The sequence below is a fragment of the Meles meles genome, chromosome 8, assembly GCF_922984935.1.
Source record: "Meles meles chromosome 8, mMelMel3.1 paternal haplotype, whole genome shotgun sequence".
Lineage (NCBI taxonomy): Eukaryota > Metazoa > Chordata > Mammalia > Carnivora > Mustelidae > Meles > Meles meles.
Window position 1 is genome coordinate 8,832,504 of NC_060073.1, and position 17,744 is coordinate 8,850,247.

The 17,744-nt window shown below is 60.6% G+C and overlaps 3 protein-coding genes across 8 annotated transcripts; 2 read left to right on the forward strand and 1 right to left on the reverse strand.

The window, feature by feature from the left end:
• Positions 1-366: 366 nt before the first annotated feature.
• On the forward strand, positions 367-5,040 carry B3GAT3 (beta-1,3-glucuronyltransferase 3). Its single transcript, XM_046014498.1, has 5 exons — positions 367-634; positions 1,748-1,922; positions 3,333-3,693; positions 3,863-4,153; positions 4,537-5,040. The coding sequence occupies exons 1-5, from the start codon at positions 553-555 to the stop codon at positions 4,633-4,635; spliced, it is 1,008 nt and encodes a 335-aa protein (XP_045870454.1). The 5' UTR covers positions 367-552; the 3' UTR covers positions 4,636-5,040.
• On the reverse strand, positions 4,936-7,153 carry ROM1 (retinal outer segment membrane protein 1). The gene is made up of 3 exons (XM_046014497.1): positions 6,481-7,153; positions 5,832-6,078; positions 4,936-5,715 (listed from the first exon to the last, which is right to left on the reverse strand). The coding sequence occupies exons 1-3, from the start codon at positions 7,068-7,070 to the stop codon at positions 5,497-5,499; spliced, it is 1,056 nt and encodes a 351-aa protein (XP_045870453.1). The 5' UTR covers positions 7,071-7,153; the 3' UTR covers positions 4,936-5,496.
• Positions 7,154-7,341: 188 nt separating this feature from the next.
• EML3 (EMAP like 3) lies at positions 7,342-17,471 on the forward strand. Of its 6 annotated transcripts, none has more exons than XM_046014491.1 (22): positions 7,346-7,913; positions 8,740-8,911; positions 8,992-9,252; positions 9,350-9,463; positions 10,591-10,658; positions 10,815-10,938; positions 11,163-11,333; positions 11,511-11,580; positions 11,669-11,779; positions 12,031-12,126; positions 12,510-12,665; positions 12,831-12,972; positions 13,411-13,562; positions 13,644-13,769; positions 13,858-13,989; positions 14,453-14,520; positions 15,448-15,536; positions 15,609-15,706; positions 15,840-15,927; positions 16,423-16,521; positions 16,811-16,941; positions 17,031-17,471. In XM_046014491.1, the coding sequence occupies exons 1-22, from the start codon at positions 7,892-7,894 to the stop codon at positions 17,232-17,234; spliced, it is 2,694 nt and encodes an 897-aa protein (XP_045870447.1). In that variant the 5' UTR covers positions 7,346-7,891; the 3' UTR covers positions 17,235-17,471. The 6 variants fall into 6 exon arrangements, 4 of the variants coding, with proteins under 4 accessions (XP_045870447.1, XP_045870448.1, XP_045870450.1 ...); XM_046014492.1 differs by having other exon boundaries at positions 8,995-9,252; XR_006819920.1 differs by lacking the exon at positions 17,031-17,471 and having other exon boundaries at positions 7,342-7,913; positions 15,609-15,747.
• The last annotated feature ends 273 nt before the right edge of the window (positions 17,472-17,744 follow it).

Consider the following 17,744-nt stretch of genomic DNA (forward strand, 5'->3'; position numbering starts at 1 on the left):
CTTTTGTCAACCTTGGTTACTTGTCCGTAAAATGGGGACAATGCCACCTATCTCAGCATTAGAGTGAGAAATGCAATGTGTGAGAGACACCCAGAGCACAGGCCTGACACGTGACAAGTCCTAGATTTCGTTCATTCGTGTAACAAGCATTCATAGAACTGTTACTGGGTTCTGTGTCTGATAAGGGAATGAATGAAAATGAGGAAATCCGGGCACAGGGACTGGAGTTCAAGGGGAAGGTCTCAGAGTCGCTCCCACTGCCCGCCACGCGAGCTTGCCATGCCGGATGTGACGTCACCCACTCCCGTGGTTCCCAGAACCAGGCTGTGGGACCGGAAATTAACCCGAGGGGCGGGTGCAGACTGACCGGAAGTGGGCCCGGGCGGGCGCCGCGGGCCCCAGCTCTCGGGAGCCGGTGGAGGGGAGCGTGAGGAAGGCGGGACACGGGGCGGGGCTGCTGCAGGGGCGGGGTCTGCAGGCTGGCGGGTGGGGGGCGGGGACCCCCTCGTCGCCCCGGACCCCGCCTGCCCGGGCGCGGGTGGCGGCACCGCCATGAAGCTGAAGCTGAAGAACGTGTTTCTCGCCTACTTCCTGGTGTCGATCGCCGGCCTCCTCTACGCGCTGGTGCAGCTCGGTGAGCGGGGCGGGGCGGGGGGGCGGCGGGCTCGCCGGAGGGCGCCCGCCGCCGTGCATCCCGCCCTGGGGATGAACCCCCGCGCAGACACCCTTCAGCCGGCACGGCCCTCCGACAGCCCTCTGCGGCCGCCGGCGCACTCCCCTCTGTAGGACTCGCCGCGGCTTCCCTCCGCACCTCGGATGGAATGCAGACTCCTTCCCAGAGTCCGCAGGGCCCCGCATGATCCTGTGGCCGTCAGCCTCTCCAACCCCTTCCCTTCCCACTCGATCGCTCTGCTCCGGCCCCACTGGCTGCATGACAGTTTCTCGAAAAGCCCACGCAAGTTGCTCTCCCAGGCTCTTAACCTGTTCTTTCGGGCTGCGGTGCTTTTCTCCCTGCTCTTCCTGGCCGCCGCTTTCTCATCCTTCAGGTCTCAGCTCAAATGTCACCGCCTCAGAGAGGCCTTCCCTGACCACCTTAGCTAGCGTGACTCTTCTTTTTCCGCATTCTCTTTTTTATTCTCTGTTTTATGTGTTTCCTTCTTGGCTCTTATCACAATTCGGAATGATTTTACTAATTTGTTTCTTTGGTCAATGTCTGCTTCCTCCACTAAACTGCAAGCTCCATGAAGGCAGGGACCGTGTCTGCCCTGCTCCCTGCTGCATCCCCAGCACCTAAGGCTGCCTCCCACAAGGAGCATTCAATAAATATTTATCCAATAATGGAATCGATTAATTTTATGAGTCTTTGGTCACAATCCAAGGGAACAGATGGAATGTTGCCTCTTACACAGAGACAGGGCTTAGGGCGTGATCCTCAGGTATTTAAAAGACTGCCCTGTTTCAGGAGATCTAGTTGTTCTTTATGGCTCCAGAAGGCAACCTTAGGATCAGCAGGTAGAAGGGATGGAGGCAGCTGATCAGCTTGGTATCCGAATGAAAGCTGTAACAGATGGAATTGATTGCAGTTGGAGGAGGCTGCTGACTGAGGCCATGAGGTGTGGGAGAGACTGTCAGGGAAGTTGTCAGAAGACTCCAGCACTGTCTAGGAGTTGAATGAGAAGGTTATGCCCCTCTGGGATGCTCAACATGCTGTGGTTCTCTGCCCCCCTTCCCTGCTTCCTGGGACCAGGTCAGCCATGTGACTGCCTCCCTCCCCTGCGCGCAGCGGCTGAGCAGCTTCGGCAGAAGGATCTGAGGATTTCCCAGCTGCAAGCCGATCTCCGCCGCCCACCCCCTGCCCCTGCCCAGCCCCCTGAACCTGAAGCCCTGCCTACTATCTATGTCGTTACCCCCACCTACGCCAGGTAACGGGCTCTGGTGTACCCAGGACGCCTGCATGGGCCAGGAGGTTGGGGTTGATGATGACTTTAGAGAGGAGCTGGGCCAGGGGATGTTCCTCAAACTGGGGCCTGCCAAATGACAGGGTCAATGAACCACATCTCTCCTCAAAGATTTGTGGGAAAAGGGTTGTTTTTCTAGTAAAAGAGATGGGTATGCTATAATATAGAAGACACAGTTCCTAACAAATTTGAAGAAAGAACAAGAAAGTTTCAAAGAAATGTTGAGCTTGCCCATGAGTTCACTTTCTCTCTCTCAGGGATCCTTTGGTGAGAAAGTTGGAGGATCCCTGACTAAATGAAGTAGGAAAGGGCTTGGCCTTACAGTCAAACCAGAATCTAGAAATAGTTACACCGGCTATGATTTACAGCATGTTTACTTTCTACCAGACACTGTGCTAAGTAAGAGCTTTACTCTTTTTTTTTTTTTTTTTTTTAAATTAAAATGTAGCTTTCTTTTTGTACCAGCCAACTGGGGAACATGGTTTTGGATCTATAGCTAAAGCGCCTACCGACACCGAACTGGAACAGGTGGCTGACCCATGTAGGCACAGGCAGCTCTAGACCCTGTCCCCTTCCATACACACAGCATCAACCCTGGGGCAGACCAGTCCGCAGGATAAAGAAGCCTGGCCACACCTGCCCAGTTTCTTGTCTAAACTTAGGAAAACCCTCCCCTGGAGAGGAATGAGGCAAAGAGCTCCTCTAAATCTCTCTACCTAGAAACCCAGGCAGAGGACTTGGCCCTCCTGGTGTTTTATTTTATTATTTTTTTAAAAGATTTATGTATTTATTTGACAGAGAGATCATAAGTAGGCAGAGAGGCAGGCAGAGAGAGAGGGGAAAGCAGGCTCCCTGCCAAGCAGAGAGCCCAATGCGGGGCTCGATCCCAGGACCCCGAGATCATGACCTGAGTCGAAGGCAGAGGCTTAACCCACTGAGCCACCCAGGTGCCCCCCACTGCTGATATTTTAGAAAGTCATTATAATTGAACCTTTAAGACAGCATTGTGGTAAAGTACTGTTATTCTCATTTTCCTAGCCAAGGAGACTGAGGCTTGGGGAGATCTGACCCATTTCCCCCAGTGTCTCACCTACTCAGTTACAGAGCTGGTGTTCAAACCCAGATCTGATTCCAAAGCCTGTGCCCTTAACCTGTAGTCTCCCACATCCAGAGCCGTGGGGTTGGGGGGGTTCCAGACACGGGCTGCAGGAACAGGCCAGGGTAGCTCGGTGTGGAGTTGATAGGCAAGAAGGAGAATTTGCCTATTGGCAGGGGATACCGGAAGGGGCCCAGGAGAAGTTATGTGTATTGGCCGGCAGGCGGGAGCAGATGGTACCGAGTCCTACCTCCCACCTTGCGTCTTTCCCCCTGCAGGCTGGTGCAGAAAGCCGAGCTGGTGCGGCTGTCCCAGACACTGAGCCTGGTGCCCCGGCTGCACTGGCTGCTGGTGGAGGATGCCGATGGCCCCACCCCACTGGTCTCCGGGCTGCTGGCCGCCTCGGGCCTCCTCTTCACACACCTGGCGGTCCTCACCCCCAAGGCCCAGCGGCTCAGGGAGGGTGAGCCCGGGTGGGTTCGGCCCCGCGGGGTAGAGCAACGGAACAGGGCCCTGGACTGGCTCCGGAGTGGAGGGGGCGCTGTGGGGGGAGAGAAGGACCCCCCTCCAGCCGGCGCTCGGGGAGTTGTGTACTTTGCAGATGATGACAACACCTACAGCCGGGAACTCTTCGAGGAGGTAAGCCCCTCCCCACCCCCCTGGGGTGGGGTTGGGGAAAGAGGCAGGTGGGGCCAGCCTCACCTGTTGCCTTGGTGACTGGTGTGAGGAGGGGAAGCAGTGGGGCCGAGTGACCCCCGTGGCCCTGGGCCACCCCCCTGTCTGTTTCTTCTCTCCTGACCTCTCTTAGATGCGCTGGACCCGTGGTGTCTCAGTGTGGCCCGTGGGGCTGGTGGGCGGCCTGCGATTCGAGGGCCCTCGGGTACAGGATGGCCGGGTCGTGGGCTTCCACACGGCGTGGGAGCCCAACAGGCCCTTCCCAGTGGATATGGCAGGATTTGCTGTCGCCCTGCCCTTGCTGTTGGCTAAGCCCAGTGCCCAGTTTGATGCCACTGCTCCCCGGGGCCACCTGGAGAGCAGTCTCCTGAGCCACCTCGTGGATCCCAAGGACCTGGAGCCTCGGGCCGCCAATTGCACTCGGGTAAGGAGCTGGAGATGGGCCAAAAATCCGGCTCTGGGATATGGAGGGGTGATGGGGGAAGCGATATGGAGGGGTGATGGGGGAAGCGGAGCAAGGCCTCGAGGAGGAGACTCAAAGGATGAGCTTTTGAACCAGGAGGGACCCTCTAGAGCCCGGATTCAACTTCGCTTACTCCGCTGCAGGGGAAGCTGGGAGCCAGTGTCGGCAAGGGGTCTCCTGCCACGCTATCTCCTGGGCACCCACATAGTATGGGGGGGCAGGGGGGTTGCCCTTCACAGTGGACGCTGTGCGTGTAGAGGGGTGAGAGAACCCATTCCACACTGAGGGCCCCAGAGGCCTCATGCCAGCCGGGCCCAGCCCTAACCGAAGCGCTCCCGGGACAGGTTCTGGTGTGGCACACACGGACAGAGAAGCCCAAGATGAAGCAGGAAGAGCAGCTCCAGCGGCAGGGCCGAGGCTCAGACCCAGCTGTGGAGGTGTGACGGCAATCCCCACCCTGAGCACTGCCTTGTCAGGCACGAACCTGGGGGACTGGGCCCCTGGCCTGCCCAGGATGCAGTTTTCCAAATCCTGACCCCCTCAGAGCCAGGGGCGGCCCTCTCTGCCCCCTTAGCCCCAGGGCGTGGCCCAGCTGCTTCTCCCCTCCCCCAGCCTGCCATGTGGCACTGCCCACAGACTGGGGACAAGCGGCCCTTGTGTTGAGTCGGGTCAGCCCTGTCTGGGGCGGAGCGGAAGGACAGATGCTCAGGAGGGAGGGCTGCTGAGCAACTGGGTAACTTATTGGGGCTGGGCATGCGTTGGGGGGGCTGGAGGAGCTGGGCCGGACCCTCCCCACCTGAGCATGCTGACCCCCCTCCTACCTCCAGAATTAAAGATCTCAAGCTGGAGGGGCCTCTGGTTTCCTTTGTTGCGCACGTCTGGTTCTTGCGTTTGACCCTCACCAGAGTCCAAAAAGCTGGGCGTCCTGGCTTCTCTGTCAGAGAGAAATCAGCTCTCCCAGGGCCCCCCACCCCTTTGAAGAGGAAGGTCAGTGGTTTCCATCCAAAAGCTTTATTGAGTCTGTGTGTCAGGAAAAGTCTCCAGTCCTTCCCGCGTCCCCTTCCCCACACCCTGGGTGCCTTCTGTTCCCCTGGTGGCTCTTGGCCACAGGGGCTAGGGCCTGGACACTAGTTTTCTCTCCAACCCCCCCCCCCCATCCAGCTCTGTGACTGTCCTTCGCTCCTCCTTTAATCCCAGCCCCCCCACCACCACCACGTGGAGACTCGGTAAGGAGTTGTGAGGTTTTCAGTCCTGTCCATCCCTCCCCATCCCCTCTCCCAGTCTCCACCCCAAGCTTCAGGCCACTAGGCCTCAGGTAGACCCTCCTCAGGGGGTGCCTCTTCTGGTGGGGCCTCCTCAGGTGCAGGCCTGTGAGCCACCCCTCCCTGTCGCCACGCCGTTTTCAGCATGTCCTTCAGCCCGCTGGGGAAGAGATAGCCCTGGGTGTCTCCCTCCGCGTCAATGACTCCTTCAAGCCCCTCCAGGGCCGTCTGCAGGTACCGCAGGCCCAGGAGCACCAGGATCTGTGGTGAAGGCAAGGGGAGAGAGGTCGGTGTGGGTCAAGCGTTCCCAGGGCCGAGGCTGGAGGCAGCGAGGGTTCCTCCAAGGCGGGGAGCCCTTGGACACTTGGCTGACTCACCTGCAGCAGGAAGGTGACAGCCAGCCCGCCGCCCAGCATGCTGGCCAAGTACTGCAGGTGCCCCAGCAGTACCCCGTGGCATCCTTGGGCCCAGAGGTTTAGGTTGGGCTGACGGGGATCGAAGAGAGGGTAGGCGTGGGGCTCCGAGAGCCGGCTTTGCAGGCAAGGTCTGGGCGAGTGGGGGTTGCAGCAGGAGAAAGGGACACCGTCGATCAGATACAGGCCTTCCACGTTGCTCTGGATCCGGCTGCAAGGGGAGGGGCAGGGGTGTTAGGATGGCTGGAAATAGAGGCCAGAGGGAGAAACTACAGGGCACAGGAGCTGAGAAGGGAAACGACACGAAAGACCTTTCCTGACCGGTTTACCACCGCGTGCAGGGTGAGGCGTGCACAATTCATTTATCTTCACAGTAAGTCTGTAAGGTGGGTCCTATGATCTCCATACTACAGAGGAGGAAACGGGCCCAGAGCAGTTTGGTAATGTGCCCTGGGTCACACACCTAATAAATGGCAGATCTGTAACCAATTCTCTCGATCACTACGCTCTATTTATTGCCTGTGGGGTTAGGGGGGTTTTAAGGGCGGAGGAGGCAAAGGAGGGGAAGGAGGCCAGGAGGAGGGGCGGGGGAAGGGAGGAACGGAACACTCACTCCACCACCTCCTGGTCATTGGGATCCAAGTAACGGCTGCTGACCCACTGGATGCCAAACCAGTCCTTGTACCCGTGGCGGCCGCAGCAGTGGTGCCTCAGCTGGAGTTCATCCAACAGCCGTTTGGCATGACAGTGTCCGGGCACCTCTGTGTCTTTGTAGTGAGCCAAGGCAGTCCCCAGGCCATCCTCCAGCCCGGCATCCAGACTCCCAGGTAGAGCCAGGGCCAGCCCCAGGGAGAGGATCAGAAGACCCCCGCCGCCGGCAGTGCCAAGCACCAGCAGGGGGCCCAGGATCTTCCGCCAGGGAGGGTACTGAGCCGCATCCAGGCTGGCCCTGCTGGCTCCCGCACCCACCAGTCCTGTGCCCAGAGCCCCCACACCGGCAGCCAGGGCCACCTGGGGCAGGGCAGCAAAAGGGCAGGAGGGAGCCAAGAAGGTGCGGAGGAGCCACAGCTGGGCCAGGAGGTGCCCGCTATATAGGAGAGCGAGACCACCGGCCAGCACCAGCAGCCAGGAGAGGAGCCAGAGCCCCTGTGCCAGACGGATGCGGGGTTGGAGGGGCAGCACCAGGGGCAACACCGGCGCCATCTCCCATCTCTGCCCAAGGAAAAGCAGAGCGGTCGGGGACGAGGGTTGGCAGGGACAGGATGCTGAGTCAGCCCAGCCCGGCTTGAGCTGGGCTAATGCCACCCTGACCCCAATACCCTGGGAATCCGCCCACCCCCCAGCCTTAATAACCCGCTGCCCCGGCTCCTGCCAGTCCCAATTCGAGATGCCTTGGCCTTGCCCCTTAGGGAAAGCCCCGCCCCCGGGCTTAGGGCCCAATTCGTGACCCCGCCCCTGCCCCTCGCGGAAGTGGGGAGGGGCGGGTCGGCTGTGCCCTTAGGGGCTAGGGGCTGGGGTGCGGAGACCAGAGAGGACCCTAGGGAGTCCGGGGGCGGGGATCCCGGAAGGGCCTGGAGGGCGGAGACCCGGAGGGGGCCCGGGGGTCAGCGAGTTGGCCCTGCCCGGGTCCCGAGCGGCGAGGCCCGGACAGGGAGGGGTTACCAGGCGGCCCGGCCTGCCCCCCCCGTCCCGCCCCCCCTCCCGCGCTTCCTGGCGGCTCCGCGTCCGGCGCCTGTTTGTGCCGCGGCGCTGGGGCCCGGGACGGCCCCGCCACCCCACCCCCGGGAGCCGAGAGCGGCCCCGGGAGAGTCCGAGGCCCCGGCGGGCCCCGGAGCCTGCCGCCCCCGCCCCACAGCGCCCCCTCCAGGCCCTTTCCCCTCGCCCGACAGCGCCCCCCGGGGGGTGGCACGGCACCCGCGCGCGCGCGCGCCCCGGGGTGCTTCCCCTTCCCCTCTCCCTGGCCATGGCCCCGGCGGCTTAGAAGCCTCCTCCGCCGCCGCCGCTCGGAGCAAGCCGGGGGCCGGATGGACGGGGCCGGGGGGCCCGGTGAGTACGGGGCGGGGCGGGCGGCGTGCCCCTTCCCGGAGCGCCGGCCGGTCGGCCGCTGCCAGAGCCCCACGGCTGTCTGGTGGCGTCCCCGCGTGCTTCTCGGCCTCAGGGGCTCTGAGCATCCTCCTCTGGTCCTCAGGTCGCTCTCCCTAGTTATTTGGATCTCCTGCTGTTATTTCCAACTTCCTCAACGCCATCCAGTCCCCGTGTTACTCTGGGCCCCTGCGTGTTTCTCTGTCCCCGGCGTTATTCTGGGCCTCTTCTCCTGGTTTTGTGGGTCGTTTTACTTCTGACCCGTTACCCTGGGACCTTCACTATGACTCCGTCTCCACTGATACCCTCTCCTGTCATTCTCGATCTCTTCTCCTGGTCGTCTGAGCCCTCAGATGTCTGTACCCTCGTGTCCCCCTCTCCTTTCGCGCCCCCTCCTCAGTTTCTCTGCCTTCCCTGGAGACTGGAACCTGCTCTGGGGTGGGCCGTCATCCTTCACCCGCGCTGCGCCTCGCTCTGTGGTTCCCACGTTCCTGGGCAGTACTCCATATTTCCCCCCTGGTACTCCACGGTACTCCCTGTCTTTGCGGAGGCTGAGACAGCAGCAGGAAGGGAGCGCTGCCAGACTCCTCGCCCGCCCCGGGCAGAAGGAGGCCCTTGATCCTCTACCACCGGTCTCCTCCCCTCCCGGGCAGCCTCCAAGCCTGGGGCTGCTTGAAGGCGGGTAGTCCTATTGGACAAATGCAAAGTTGGAAGGGGCGGAAGACAAAATCCCCTCAACCCTTTCTCCGCGTGGTGGGTACATTCTGAGTGCCTCTTGCCCCTTTCCCAGGTGAGGGCCCTGCTCAGGAGGCCCTGCAGTCCTTGAGCCGGCGGCTTCAGGTGCAGGAGAAGGAGATGGAGCTGGTCAAGGCAGCCCTGGCCGAGGCCCTCCGCCTGCTGCGGCTGCACACGCCCCCCAACCCCCTGCAGGACCCCGGTACGTCCGCTCCAACCCGAGACAGGTATGCCTGTTGTCACACACCCTCTTCCTCTTCCTTCCAGGGACCTCTAGGGGCATCAGGTTGATTCACTGTCTCCCCAGCAGCCCTGCAGTGCCCCCAGGACTGCCACCCGCGTGCAGCCCCTCCTTGGTGAGCCGGGGCACCCAGACCGAGACCGAGGTGGAGACGGAGCCATCCCCCGGCCCTCCTAGCCTGAGCAATGGGCCCCCAGCCCCCCAGGGGGGCAGTGAAGAGCCTGGTGGGACTCAGTCTGAAGGAGGGGGCAGCAGCAGCAGTGGTACTGGTTCCCCCGGCCCCCCGGGGGTCCTCAGGCTTGTGCAGTCCCCGCAGCGTGCCGACACGTAAGTGTCCCGCGGCAGCAGAGGCTGGGAGGGCTGGGAGGACTGGGGAGCATGAGCAGAGGGAATGATCCTGACCTGCTCACTATGCTCCTACCAGGCCACGGAGAAATTCTTCCTCCTCCTCATCCCCCTCAGAGCGGCCTCGGCAGAAACTCTCCCGGAAGGCAGCTTCCTCGGCTAACCTGTTGCTGCGGTCTGGGAGCACGGAGAGGTGGGCCAGCCTGCCCCGCCCCCCGCCCCTCCCTACCCCACCCCACCCCAGACTCAGGCTCTTGATTTTCCACATCCCTCACCTCAATTCTCTGGGTGGGGTGGGGGAACCTCATTGCCCAACAGGAAGAAAGGAACAAGTGCTCTTGGGGCACCTGCTGTGTACTGCTGTGTACCCGGCCCTGTGCTAAACCCTCGACCTTCTCCACCTCATTCAGTTCCCAAGACATCCTTGGGGGGTAGGTGGTCTCTTGCTGTTCATTGGCCAGGTGAGGAAGCAGGCTCAGAGAGGGTAAGTCATTTGCCTGGGGTCACACAGCTAAAGTTAGGATTCAAACCCTACTTTTCCTGACTCCGGCTCTACTGTATCACCGCAAACCTTCCAAGATTCTAAGAGGTACCGAAAGCTGTCCTGATTTTCACGGATGATTGTTTTCGGAGTTTCAGCCCTACCCCTCAGCTCCACCTGCCCCCACCCCCTGTCCCAATCTACCAGGCTTTATTTCTAACCAACTGAGCCACCCAGGTGCCCTAACAGGCTTTATTTCTAGAGAGCAAGGGGAAATCTTAGAGGCTGAGTATAATTGTCTCAGAGTACCTACAGGGCCCAGGACCCCTGAGTGTTTATTCGAGCCCTGTCCTTGGTCTCCTTTATTCTCTAAAGAAATACTACTGCCTTATAATCTAGTGACAGCTGTTTGGGGAATTCACCTGTTACTTTCCTCTGGTGAGAGAAGGACTTTCTGGCTCACCTCCCAGATCCCTGAAAGGCAGGGCTGGTGTACCGTTCTGGATTCACTTTGGTCCCATTTCACAGATGGAGAAATGAAAAGGCCAGCCAGAAGCCTGGTGGTCTAGAGGAGAGGCCCCCCTTGCCATGCCGCACTGTCTCTCACAGGCTTTAGGGCTTTGTGCCATGTGCTCTGCCCCTTTAGCCTAAACCTTCTCATCTCTTACGTGGAGCTGAAAGTCCCCATCTACTTGGGGCCCTGAATGCTCCGAATGCAGACTAAAGGCCGGCAGACCTTGTTGGGTCTCTAGAGGAACCTCATTTCTTGTGTCCTGCCCTTTCCCACTTAGGCCTTGGGACCTGACCCCATCCCTCTGCTTTTTCTCTCTTCCCAACAGTCGTGGGGGGAAAGACCCCCTCTCCAGCCCTGGGGGTCCTGGGTCTCGGAGGAGCAACTATAATTTGGGTATGTACAGAGGAGTCCGGAAGAGCTGGGTGACAGACTTGGGGTTTGGGCTACAGCCCCAGGAGCTATTGTGGGGGACCTGTGAGGTGTGGTGGGTAGAGTTTTCCCGAAAGGGAGGCTGCAGGGTGGTGGTTGACACCCCCCTTCTCTCTGTAGAAGGCATCTCAGTGAAAATGTTCCTTCGTGGCCGCCCCATTACCATGTACATCCCGTCTGGCATCCGCAGCCTTGAGGAGCTGCCCAGCGGCCCACCCCCGGAGACCCTCAGCCTTGACTGGGTGTATCCTGCCCCCTCCAGTCCCACGGGAGCCACCTTTCCCATCTTGGGGATCCCCCCCCTTCTGGATGGTTTCCCCCTGGGTCCGCGGGATCAGGAAGCCCTCTGACCCCTCCCCTACCATCCTCTGCCGATGGTGCTGCCAGCCAGAAGCCCTTTCGTTGCCCCCTCTCTACCTCATTCTGCCCTTGGTCTGACCCTTTCCTTGACCGTGGTCCCCACTCCAGTTATGGGTACAGGGGTCGTGACTCCCGCTCTAATCTGTTTGTGCTGCGCTCTGGGGAGGTGGTCTACTTTATTGCCTGTGTGGTGGTGCTGTACCGGCCCGAGGGAGGCCCCGGGGGCCCTGGAGGTGGCGGCCAGAGACATTACCGGGGCCACACGGACTGCGTTCGATGGTGAGGGGCCCAGGGCGTGGGAGTGGGCAGCACTAGGCATGGGGACGGTGGGCTTGGCAGGAACAGGGTCTCGGTGGGTGTGGAGGAGCAGGAGGGCTCTCTCAGCACGGAGGACGTGTCCTGGGGGGTCTTGAGAGACCGACCCCCTTCCCTAGAGCGTCTCCTCCCCCCACTTAGCCTGGCCGTCCACCCGGATGGTGTTCGTGTAGCTTCAGGACAGACAGCTGGAGTGGATAAAGATGGCAAGGTAAGGCCAAAGTCCAACACCAGGCAGATGGGATGAAATTCCAGCCTGGCTTTCCTTCCAGTCCCTGATCCCTTTCTGACCCTCCCAGCCCCTGCAGCCGGTGGTTCACGTGTGGGACTCAGAGACCCTGCTGAAGCTGCAGGAGATTGGACTGGGGGCCTTCGAGCGGGGCGTGGGAGCCCTGGCCTTCTCGGCGGCGGTGAGCCGGCCCCAAAGCCTCTAGAGCCCTGGCTTCCTTGCCCAGGCCCCTCCTTGAACTTCACCAGGACGCCTCCAAAGTTCTGGCCTTCCTGAACCCCACCCCCACCCCCAAGCCGATTTTCCTGAGAAAGGGACAGGTGTCCATTCCTCCTGCCTGTTCCGGCCGTGATGGCAGCCCTCGCCTAATGACTGTGAGCCCACAGACCTCCAGGCCTCACTCGGCCCCACCGATGTGTCCCCCGTTCTCAGGATCAGGGTGCTTTTCTTTGTGTGGTGGATGACTCCAACGAGCACATGCTGTCAGTGTGGGACTGCAGCCGAGGCACAAAGCTGGCGGAGATCAAGGTGAGGAGGGCGTCCAGGTGGCCTGGCGTGGCCGTGAGGTCAGGGAGCTAAGAGCAGCGGAGTACAGAGCGAACTCCAGACTTCCCTGTACCTTGACGTCATTTCTGGCTGCGTCACCTGGAGTGAAGCCTCTTAGCCTCTCCGAGGCTGTGAAAGGGAACTATGGAAGTTTCTGGTCTCTGGAGAGATCCATTGCGTGTCAGGCATTAGGGTAGTCCCGGCATCGTGAGTGACTGGGAGGGGTGCTCTTAGGGGACCAGGGTCTGGGTCCGGAAGGGAGGCTTGTCTTGGGGTTTCGGAGCTTCCGCAGACCAGCTGTCGGGATGCAAACTGAAAAGTGGAGTAAGGGCTTGGGGCGGCTGAATCTGGTGTCTCCCCTTCAGAGTACCAACGACTCGGTTTTGGCCGTTGGCTTCAGCCCACGTGACAGCAGCTGCATCGTCACTAGCGGGAAATCCCACGTCCACTTCTGGAACTGGAGTGGAACAGCAGGGGTTCCTGGGAACGGGACCCTCACCCGGAAACAGGGTGTCTTTGGGGTGAGGCGTGGATGGGTGCGAGGTGGTGCGGGAGGACAGAGTGGAGGTGGAGGTATTGGGCTGAGTACTGTAGACCCTGATACCCCCAACGGGCCGCGGTCCGTCCGTGACTTCCGCTCTCCGCCCTTCCCTCTGACCCCTGCTCTCTGCTTGCCTCTCCCCCAGAAATACAAGAAACCCAAGTTTATCCCCTGCTTTGTGTTCCTCCCGGATGGAGACATTCTCACTGGGGATTCAGAGGGGAACATTCTCACCTGGGGGCGGAGCCTCTCAGATTCCAGAACCCCAGGCAGGGGTGGGGCTAAAGGTATGCTGGGGAGTCTAGTACCCCAGAGGGTCTGTGGGAACAGAGAAGAGGATGTTCTTTCTTTTTTTTTTTTAACCACGAGAGTTGATGGTTGTCTGTGAGCCCCAAGGGGCCCTCTAGGAGGGCCGTCTAGCAGGGTAGGGACACCATGGCAAAGGGGCAGGGCTGGGGCTTTGGGAATCTGCCAGATCCTGGGTTCACATTCCAGTTTTGCCTCTGGTTATTTGGCCTTTAGGAAGTTACCTCACATCTTTGGGCCTCAGTTTTCCAGTTTGTAAACTGGGGAAAACAGTAGCCGAGGATCAGAGACCGGGTTCAGCCGGTACTCAACAGCTGGGAGTTATTACTCTGTTTGGGACAGCCAGGGCTGCTCCAGGGGCCCACTTCCTGGCATCCCGACGCCAACATTTCTTTGCCAACTCATATTTTTGCCCACAGAGACCTACGGGATTGTGGCCCAGGCCCATGCTCACGAAGGTTCCATCTTTGCCCTGTGTCTCCGGCGGGACGGGACTGTGCTGAGTGGTGGCGGACGGGACCGCCGGCTGGTCCAGTGGAGTCCAGGATTGGTGGCCCTCCAGGAAGCTGAGGTGAGGGCTAGGCTGGTGTCAGGGGAGGGAGGAGGAAGAGGAATGGCTGGTGGGCGCCTGACTTCTGCCATCATCCCGCAGATTCCTGAACACTTTGGGGCTGTGCGGGCCATTGCGGAGGGGCTGGGCTCTGAGCTGCTGGTGGGAACCACGAAAAATGCGTTGCTGAGGGGAGATCTGGCCCAGGGCTTCTCCCCTGTAATCCAGGTTGGCCCCCCACCCCCCAGGGCTCCGGGGAGGAGGTGGGAAGACCTACTGAGGCGGGGCAGAGGTCACAGCCCATGCTCTGCTGCAGGGCCACACGGATGAGCTCTGGGGGCTCTGCACGCATCCCTTCCAGAACCGCTTCCTCACCTGTGGCCACGACCGGCAGCTCTGCCTGTGGGATGGGGAGGGCCACGCACTGGCCTGGAGCATTGACCTCAAGGTAGAGCCCTGTGTCCCTGGCTCCCCATTGCCACACCCATCATGGCTTCTGTGGCCACCACTCCTTCCCCAACATCCTCTTCCCTTCTCCCCGGAGGCAGCCAGTTTGCACTGGTATGGCCAAATGGGCTACTAAAACCTCCGTTCTTCTGTGCAGATGCCTCCAGTGCTCCCTGAACACTGCCCCCTTGCCCCTGAGCCCCCAGACCTCCCCCTAGATCCAGCAACAAATGGTTAATTCTCCAGCACAGCTTCCCAGCTCCGTTCTGGTTGTTAAATATTTTGAGTATCACCTCATTTGGGCTCCAGTGACATCCTGCCTCCACCCCAGGTCTACTGTCCCTCTCCTCCCCGTCTCATCCTTGGGAGGAGAAGGCTTTGGTGTTACCAACATGATGAGGTGTCCATCCGGGAACCTTCACTAGAAGGGCATCTTCTTGAATTCACCTTCTCCCCCCTCCCAGGAGACTGGTCTCTGTGCTGACTTCCACCCCAGTGGGGCAGTTGTGGCCGTAGGACTGAACACAGGGAGGTGAGAGGAGCCAGGATTCCTGGGAGGGGCAAGCAGGAGGTATGGGAAGGCTTCCCCGGTAATGGGGTGCGTGCGGGGGCCGGGGTGGGGGAGGAGTGTGGCTGCTGCCTGCTCAGGGGCCCCGACTGCACCTCTCCCTCCTCAGCTCTTTTCTCTGCAGCCCGGGCCTCGCCTGCTCTCCTGTGGCAACTGTCATCACACTCAACCACTCTCCCCTCCAAACCCAGGAGTGGAGGAGGTGGCAGCTTAGGATAGAGAAGCCGTGGGGGTGGGAGGGGTGTGGGCGAGACTAACAAAGGGAAGTGCCAGGCTTGCGACTCCATAAGGTCCTCCTTTCTTAGAGGCATCAGAAGCTCCTCAGCCTTTCTCTCTCCTTGGCCCCTTCCCGTTTCCTAGCATAAGAACTGAGTGTTGGGGGCGCCTGAGGGGTTCCGTTGTTAAGCATCCAACTCTTTTTTTTTTTAAGATTTTGACAGAGGGATCACAAGTAGGCAGAGAGGCAGGCAGAGAGAGAGTGGGAAGCAAACTCCCCGCTGAGCGGAGAGCCCGATGAGGGACTCGATCCCAGGACCCTGAGATCATGACCTGAGCCGAAGGCAGAGGCTTAACCCACTGAGCCACCCAGGTGCCCCAAGCATCCAACTCTTTGATTTCAGCTCAGGTCATGATCTCATCAGGGTCGTGAGATCGAGCCCTGTGTGGGCTCTGTTCTAGGCATGGAGCCTGCTTAAGGTTCCCTCTCTGCCTCTCCCTCTGTCCCTCTCCCCACTCTCCCTCTCTTAAAACAAAACGAAAAAAAAAAACAGTGGCAACTTGGTAGACAAGTACATCACAGCCTTTCTGTCGGTGTCTCTGAGACTCTCCAACTTGCCAACCCCCACCCAGGACAGGTAACCTCACACCTGCCTTCCACCCCCTCCCTTCCAGGTGGCTGGTTTTGGACACAGAGACCCGAGAGATTGTGTCGGACATCACTGACGGCAATGAGCAGCTCTCAGTGGTCCGGTATAGCCCAGGTGGGAGCCACCCCCTACCCCGGACTCAGACCTGTCCCTGGCCCTTCCCTCTCTGAGTGAGTGTCTTTGTAGATGGGTTGTACCTGGCCATCGGTTCCCATGACAACATGATCTACATCTATAGCGTTTCCAGTGATGGGGCCAAGTCCAGCCGCTTTGGTCGCTGTGTGGTGAGGAGGCTGGGCTGGAGGGTGGGGCATTGCCATAGCAGGTAAACCCCTTGAAGGGGGTCTCATGCACTAAGGGGGATGTGAGGAGGGGAAACAGTATCTACGTTTTTAGTCTCTTGACCCTTTCTCCTAGGGTCACTCCAGCTTCATCACTCACCTTGACTGGTCCAAGGATGGGAGTTTCATCATGTCCAATTCTGGGGACTATGAGATCCTTTACTGTGAGTGGAAGGAGGGGAGAGCACGGGGAATGGGTAACCCGGTGGGTTTTATGTTTGGCGGGGGGTGCTCCTGGTTGGGAGTGGTTGAAGGAGAGTAGGTAGAGGGGCTGTTACTTAGCGAGGGGGTGATGGGTTGGAATTGTACAGAGGAGAAACACTGTGATTTGGGGACCCCCTCCCCCACTTTTACCTGTCTTTCCCCATGGGAACTTGAGGGAGTTGAAAAATGTACTAGGAAGAGGTTGTTTTGGACAAGTTTCTCAGGGCAGGTGTGGAGGGATTGACTTATCTAGGGAGGAGGAACTGATGAGAAGCCATCAGGAGAACTTGAGCAAGAAGAATTCAGGAAGCACATGGGGCTAGGTTTTGTCCTGGGCTGAGGGCTGCTACCACAGTGACCAGATCACAGGAAGGTCTTTCCAGCCTGCCTGTCTTGGTGTCTTCCCCCATGGAGGGCTGGGTTAGAGCTGAGCTGGGTGGGCTTCCTCTGTCCAGGGGACGTGGTTGGAGGCTGCAAGCTGCTGAGGAATCGCTACGACAGCCGAGACCGGGAGTGGGCCACTTACACCTGCGTGCTGGGCTTCCACGTCTATGGTGAGCAGGGCCTTGGAACCTTGAGGGGTGCGGGGGGGGGGGGGGGGTTCGGGGCAAGGCGGAGCCCGCCCTGGGCTCGGAATGCGGGGCATGTGTGGAGGGGTGGGCGTCGAGAAACCGGCAGATCTAGCCCGGGAGGCCCCTCAGGCCCTTGGCTGTTGGGACGGGGAAGGATTGCCTGGAACTCGGCCGGTGGGTGGCCCCGGCTGCCTGAGCGCCAGAAACGGTGCGGCCCTGGTCCGTGGGTGGCCAAGGGGAAAGGCCTCACTGAGGCTGGCCGCCGTCCTAGGCGTGTGGCCAGACGGCTCGGATGGCACCGACATCAACTCCCTGTGCCGCTCCCACAACGAGCGTGTGGTGGCCGTGGCCGACGACTTCTGCAAAGTGCACCTGTTCCAGTACCCGTGCGCGCGCGCCAAGGTGAGGCCTCCTGGGGCCTCTGGGGCCGGGCGGGCCGGACAGGCCCGGGGCTCCGCGGCCACCGCAGCTCGGTCTTCCTTCCCGCCCAGGCGCCGAGCCTCGTGTACGGCGGCCACGGGAGCCACGTGACCAGCGTCCGGTTCACGCACGACGACTCGCACCTCATCTCGCTGGGGGGCAAGGACGCCAGCATCTTCCAATGGCGAGTGCTGGGCGCTGGGGGCGCGGGGCCGGCGCCTGCTACGCCCTCTCGAACCCCCTCCCTGTCCCCCGCCTCCTCTCTCGATGTCTGACCGCTGCGGGAGGGGACCCACCGGCCCTGCGGCGCGGCTCCGCCCCACCCGAAACCCCCAGGACCAGGGGCCGACCTTTCCTGGACTTCGAGACATTCCTGATTGCGTGTTTCCCTGGAGGGGGCGAATGGCACCCCCGCACACACTGTAGAGACCCGCTGGCTGAGCCGGGCAGCCCCAGCCTGGGCCCTGACTCCCGCCGCCTGCTGAGGGGCAATAAACCAAAAGCAAAGTCGCCTCCCAGTCCTTTTGTGGGGCTCGGCTGGGCGCCTCCGGGGCCCTGTAGGGGTGGCGATGAAGAAAAAGAGGAGTTTGGAAAGGGTAGGGGAGCATAGGCCACTCATGCAAATAACAGGCAAAGCCGCTTGCAAATAACCTGGCGGAGCGCAAAGCCGCGCGACTCCTTCGAGGCCGCAGGCGGAGCTGCGGGGCTCGGGCGAGGAGAGAGTTAAGCCCAACTCTTCTCCCGCCCTCGGAGGAGGGGCCGAGCTGCAACGGAAATAACCGAGC

Bases quoted from the DNA above. Each gene is read 5' to 3' on its own strand.
- B3GAT3 (XM_046014498.1), top strand. From the start codon at position 553: ATGAAGCTGAAGCTGAAGAACGTGTTTCTCGCCTACTTCCTGGTGTCG. The intron at 635-1,747 runs GTGAGCGGGGCG...TCCTGGGACCAG, and splicing joins CTACGCGCTGGTGCAGCTCG to GTCAGCCATGTGACTGCCTC. The intron at 1,923-3,332 runs GTAACGGGCTCT...TTCCCCCTGCAG, and splicing joins GTTACCCCCACCTACGCCAG to GCTGGTGCAGAAAGCCGAGC.
- ROM1 (XM_046014497.1), bottom strand. From the start codon at position 7,070: ATGGCGCCGGTGTTGCCCCTGGTGCTGCCCCTCCAACCCCGCATCCGT. The intron at 6,079-6,480 runs GTGAGTGTTCCG...CTCCCCTTGCAG, and splicing joins AATGACCAGGAGGTGGTGGA to CCGGATCCAGAGCAACGTGG. The intron at 5,716-5,831 runs GTGAGTCAGCCA...CCTTCACCACAG, and splicing joins CTGTCACCTTCCTGCTGCAG to ATCCTGGTGCTCCTGGGCCT.
- EML3 (XM_046014491.1), top strand. From the start codon at position 7,892: ATGGACGGGGCCGGGGGGCCCG. The intron at 14,521-15,447 runs GTGAGAGGAGCC...CCTCCCTTCCAG, and splicing joins GTAGGACTGAACACAGGGAG to GTGGCTGGTTTTGGACACAG. The intron at 16,522-16,810 runs GTGAGCAGGGCC...CCGCCGTCCTAG, and splicing joins GCTGGGCTTCCACGTCTATG to GCGTGTGGCCAGACGGCTCG.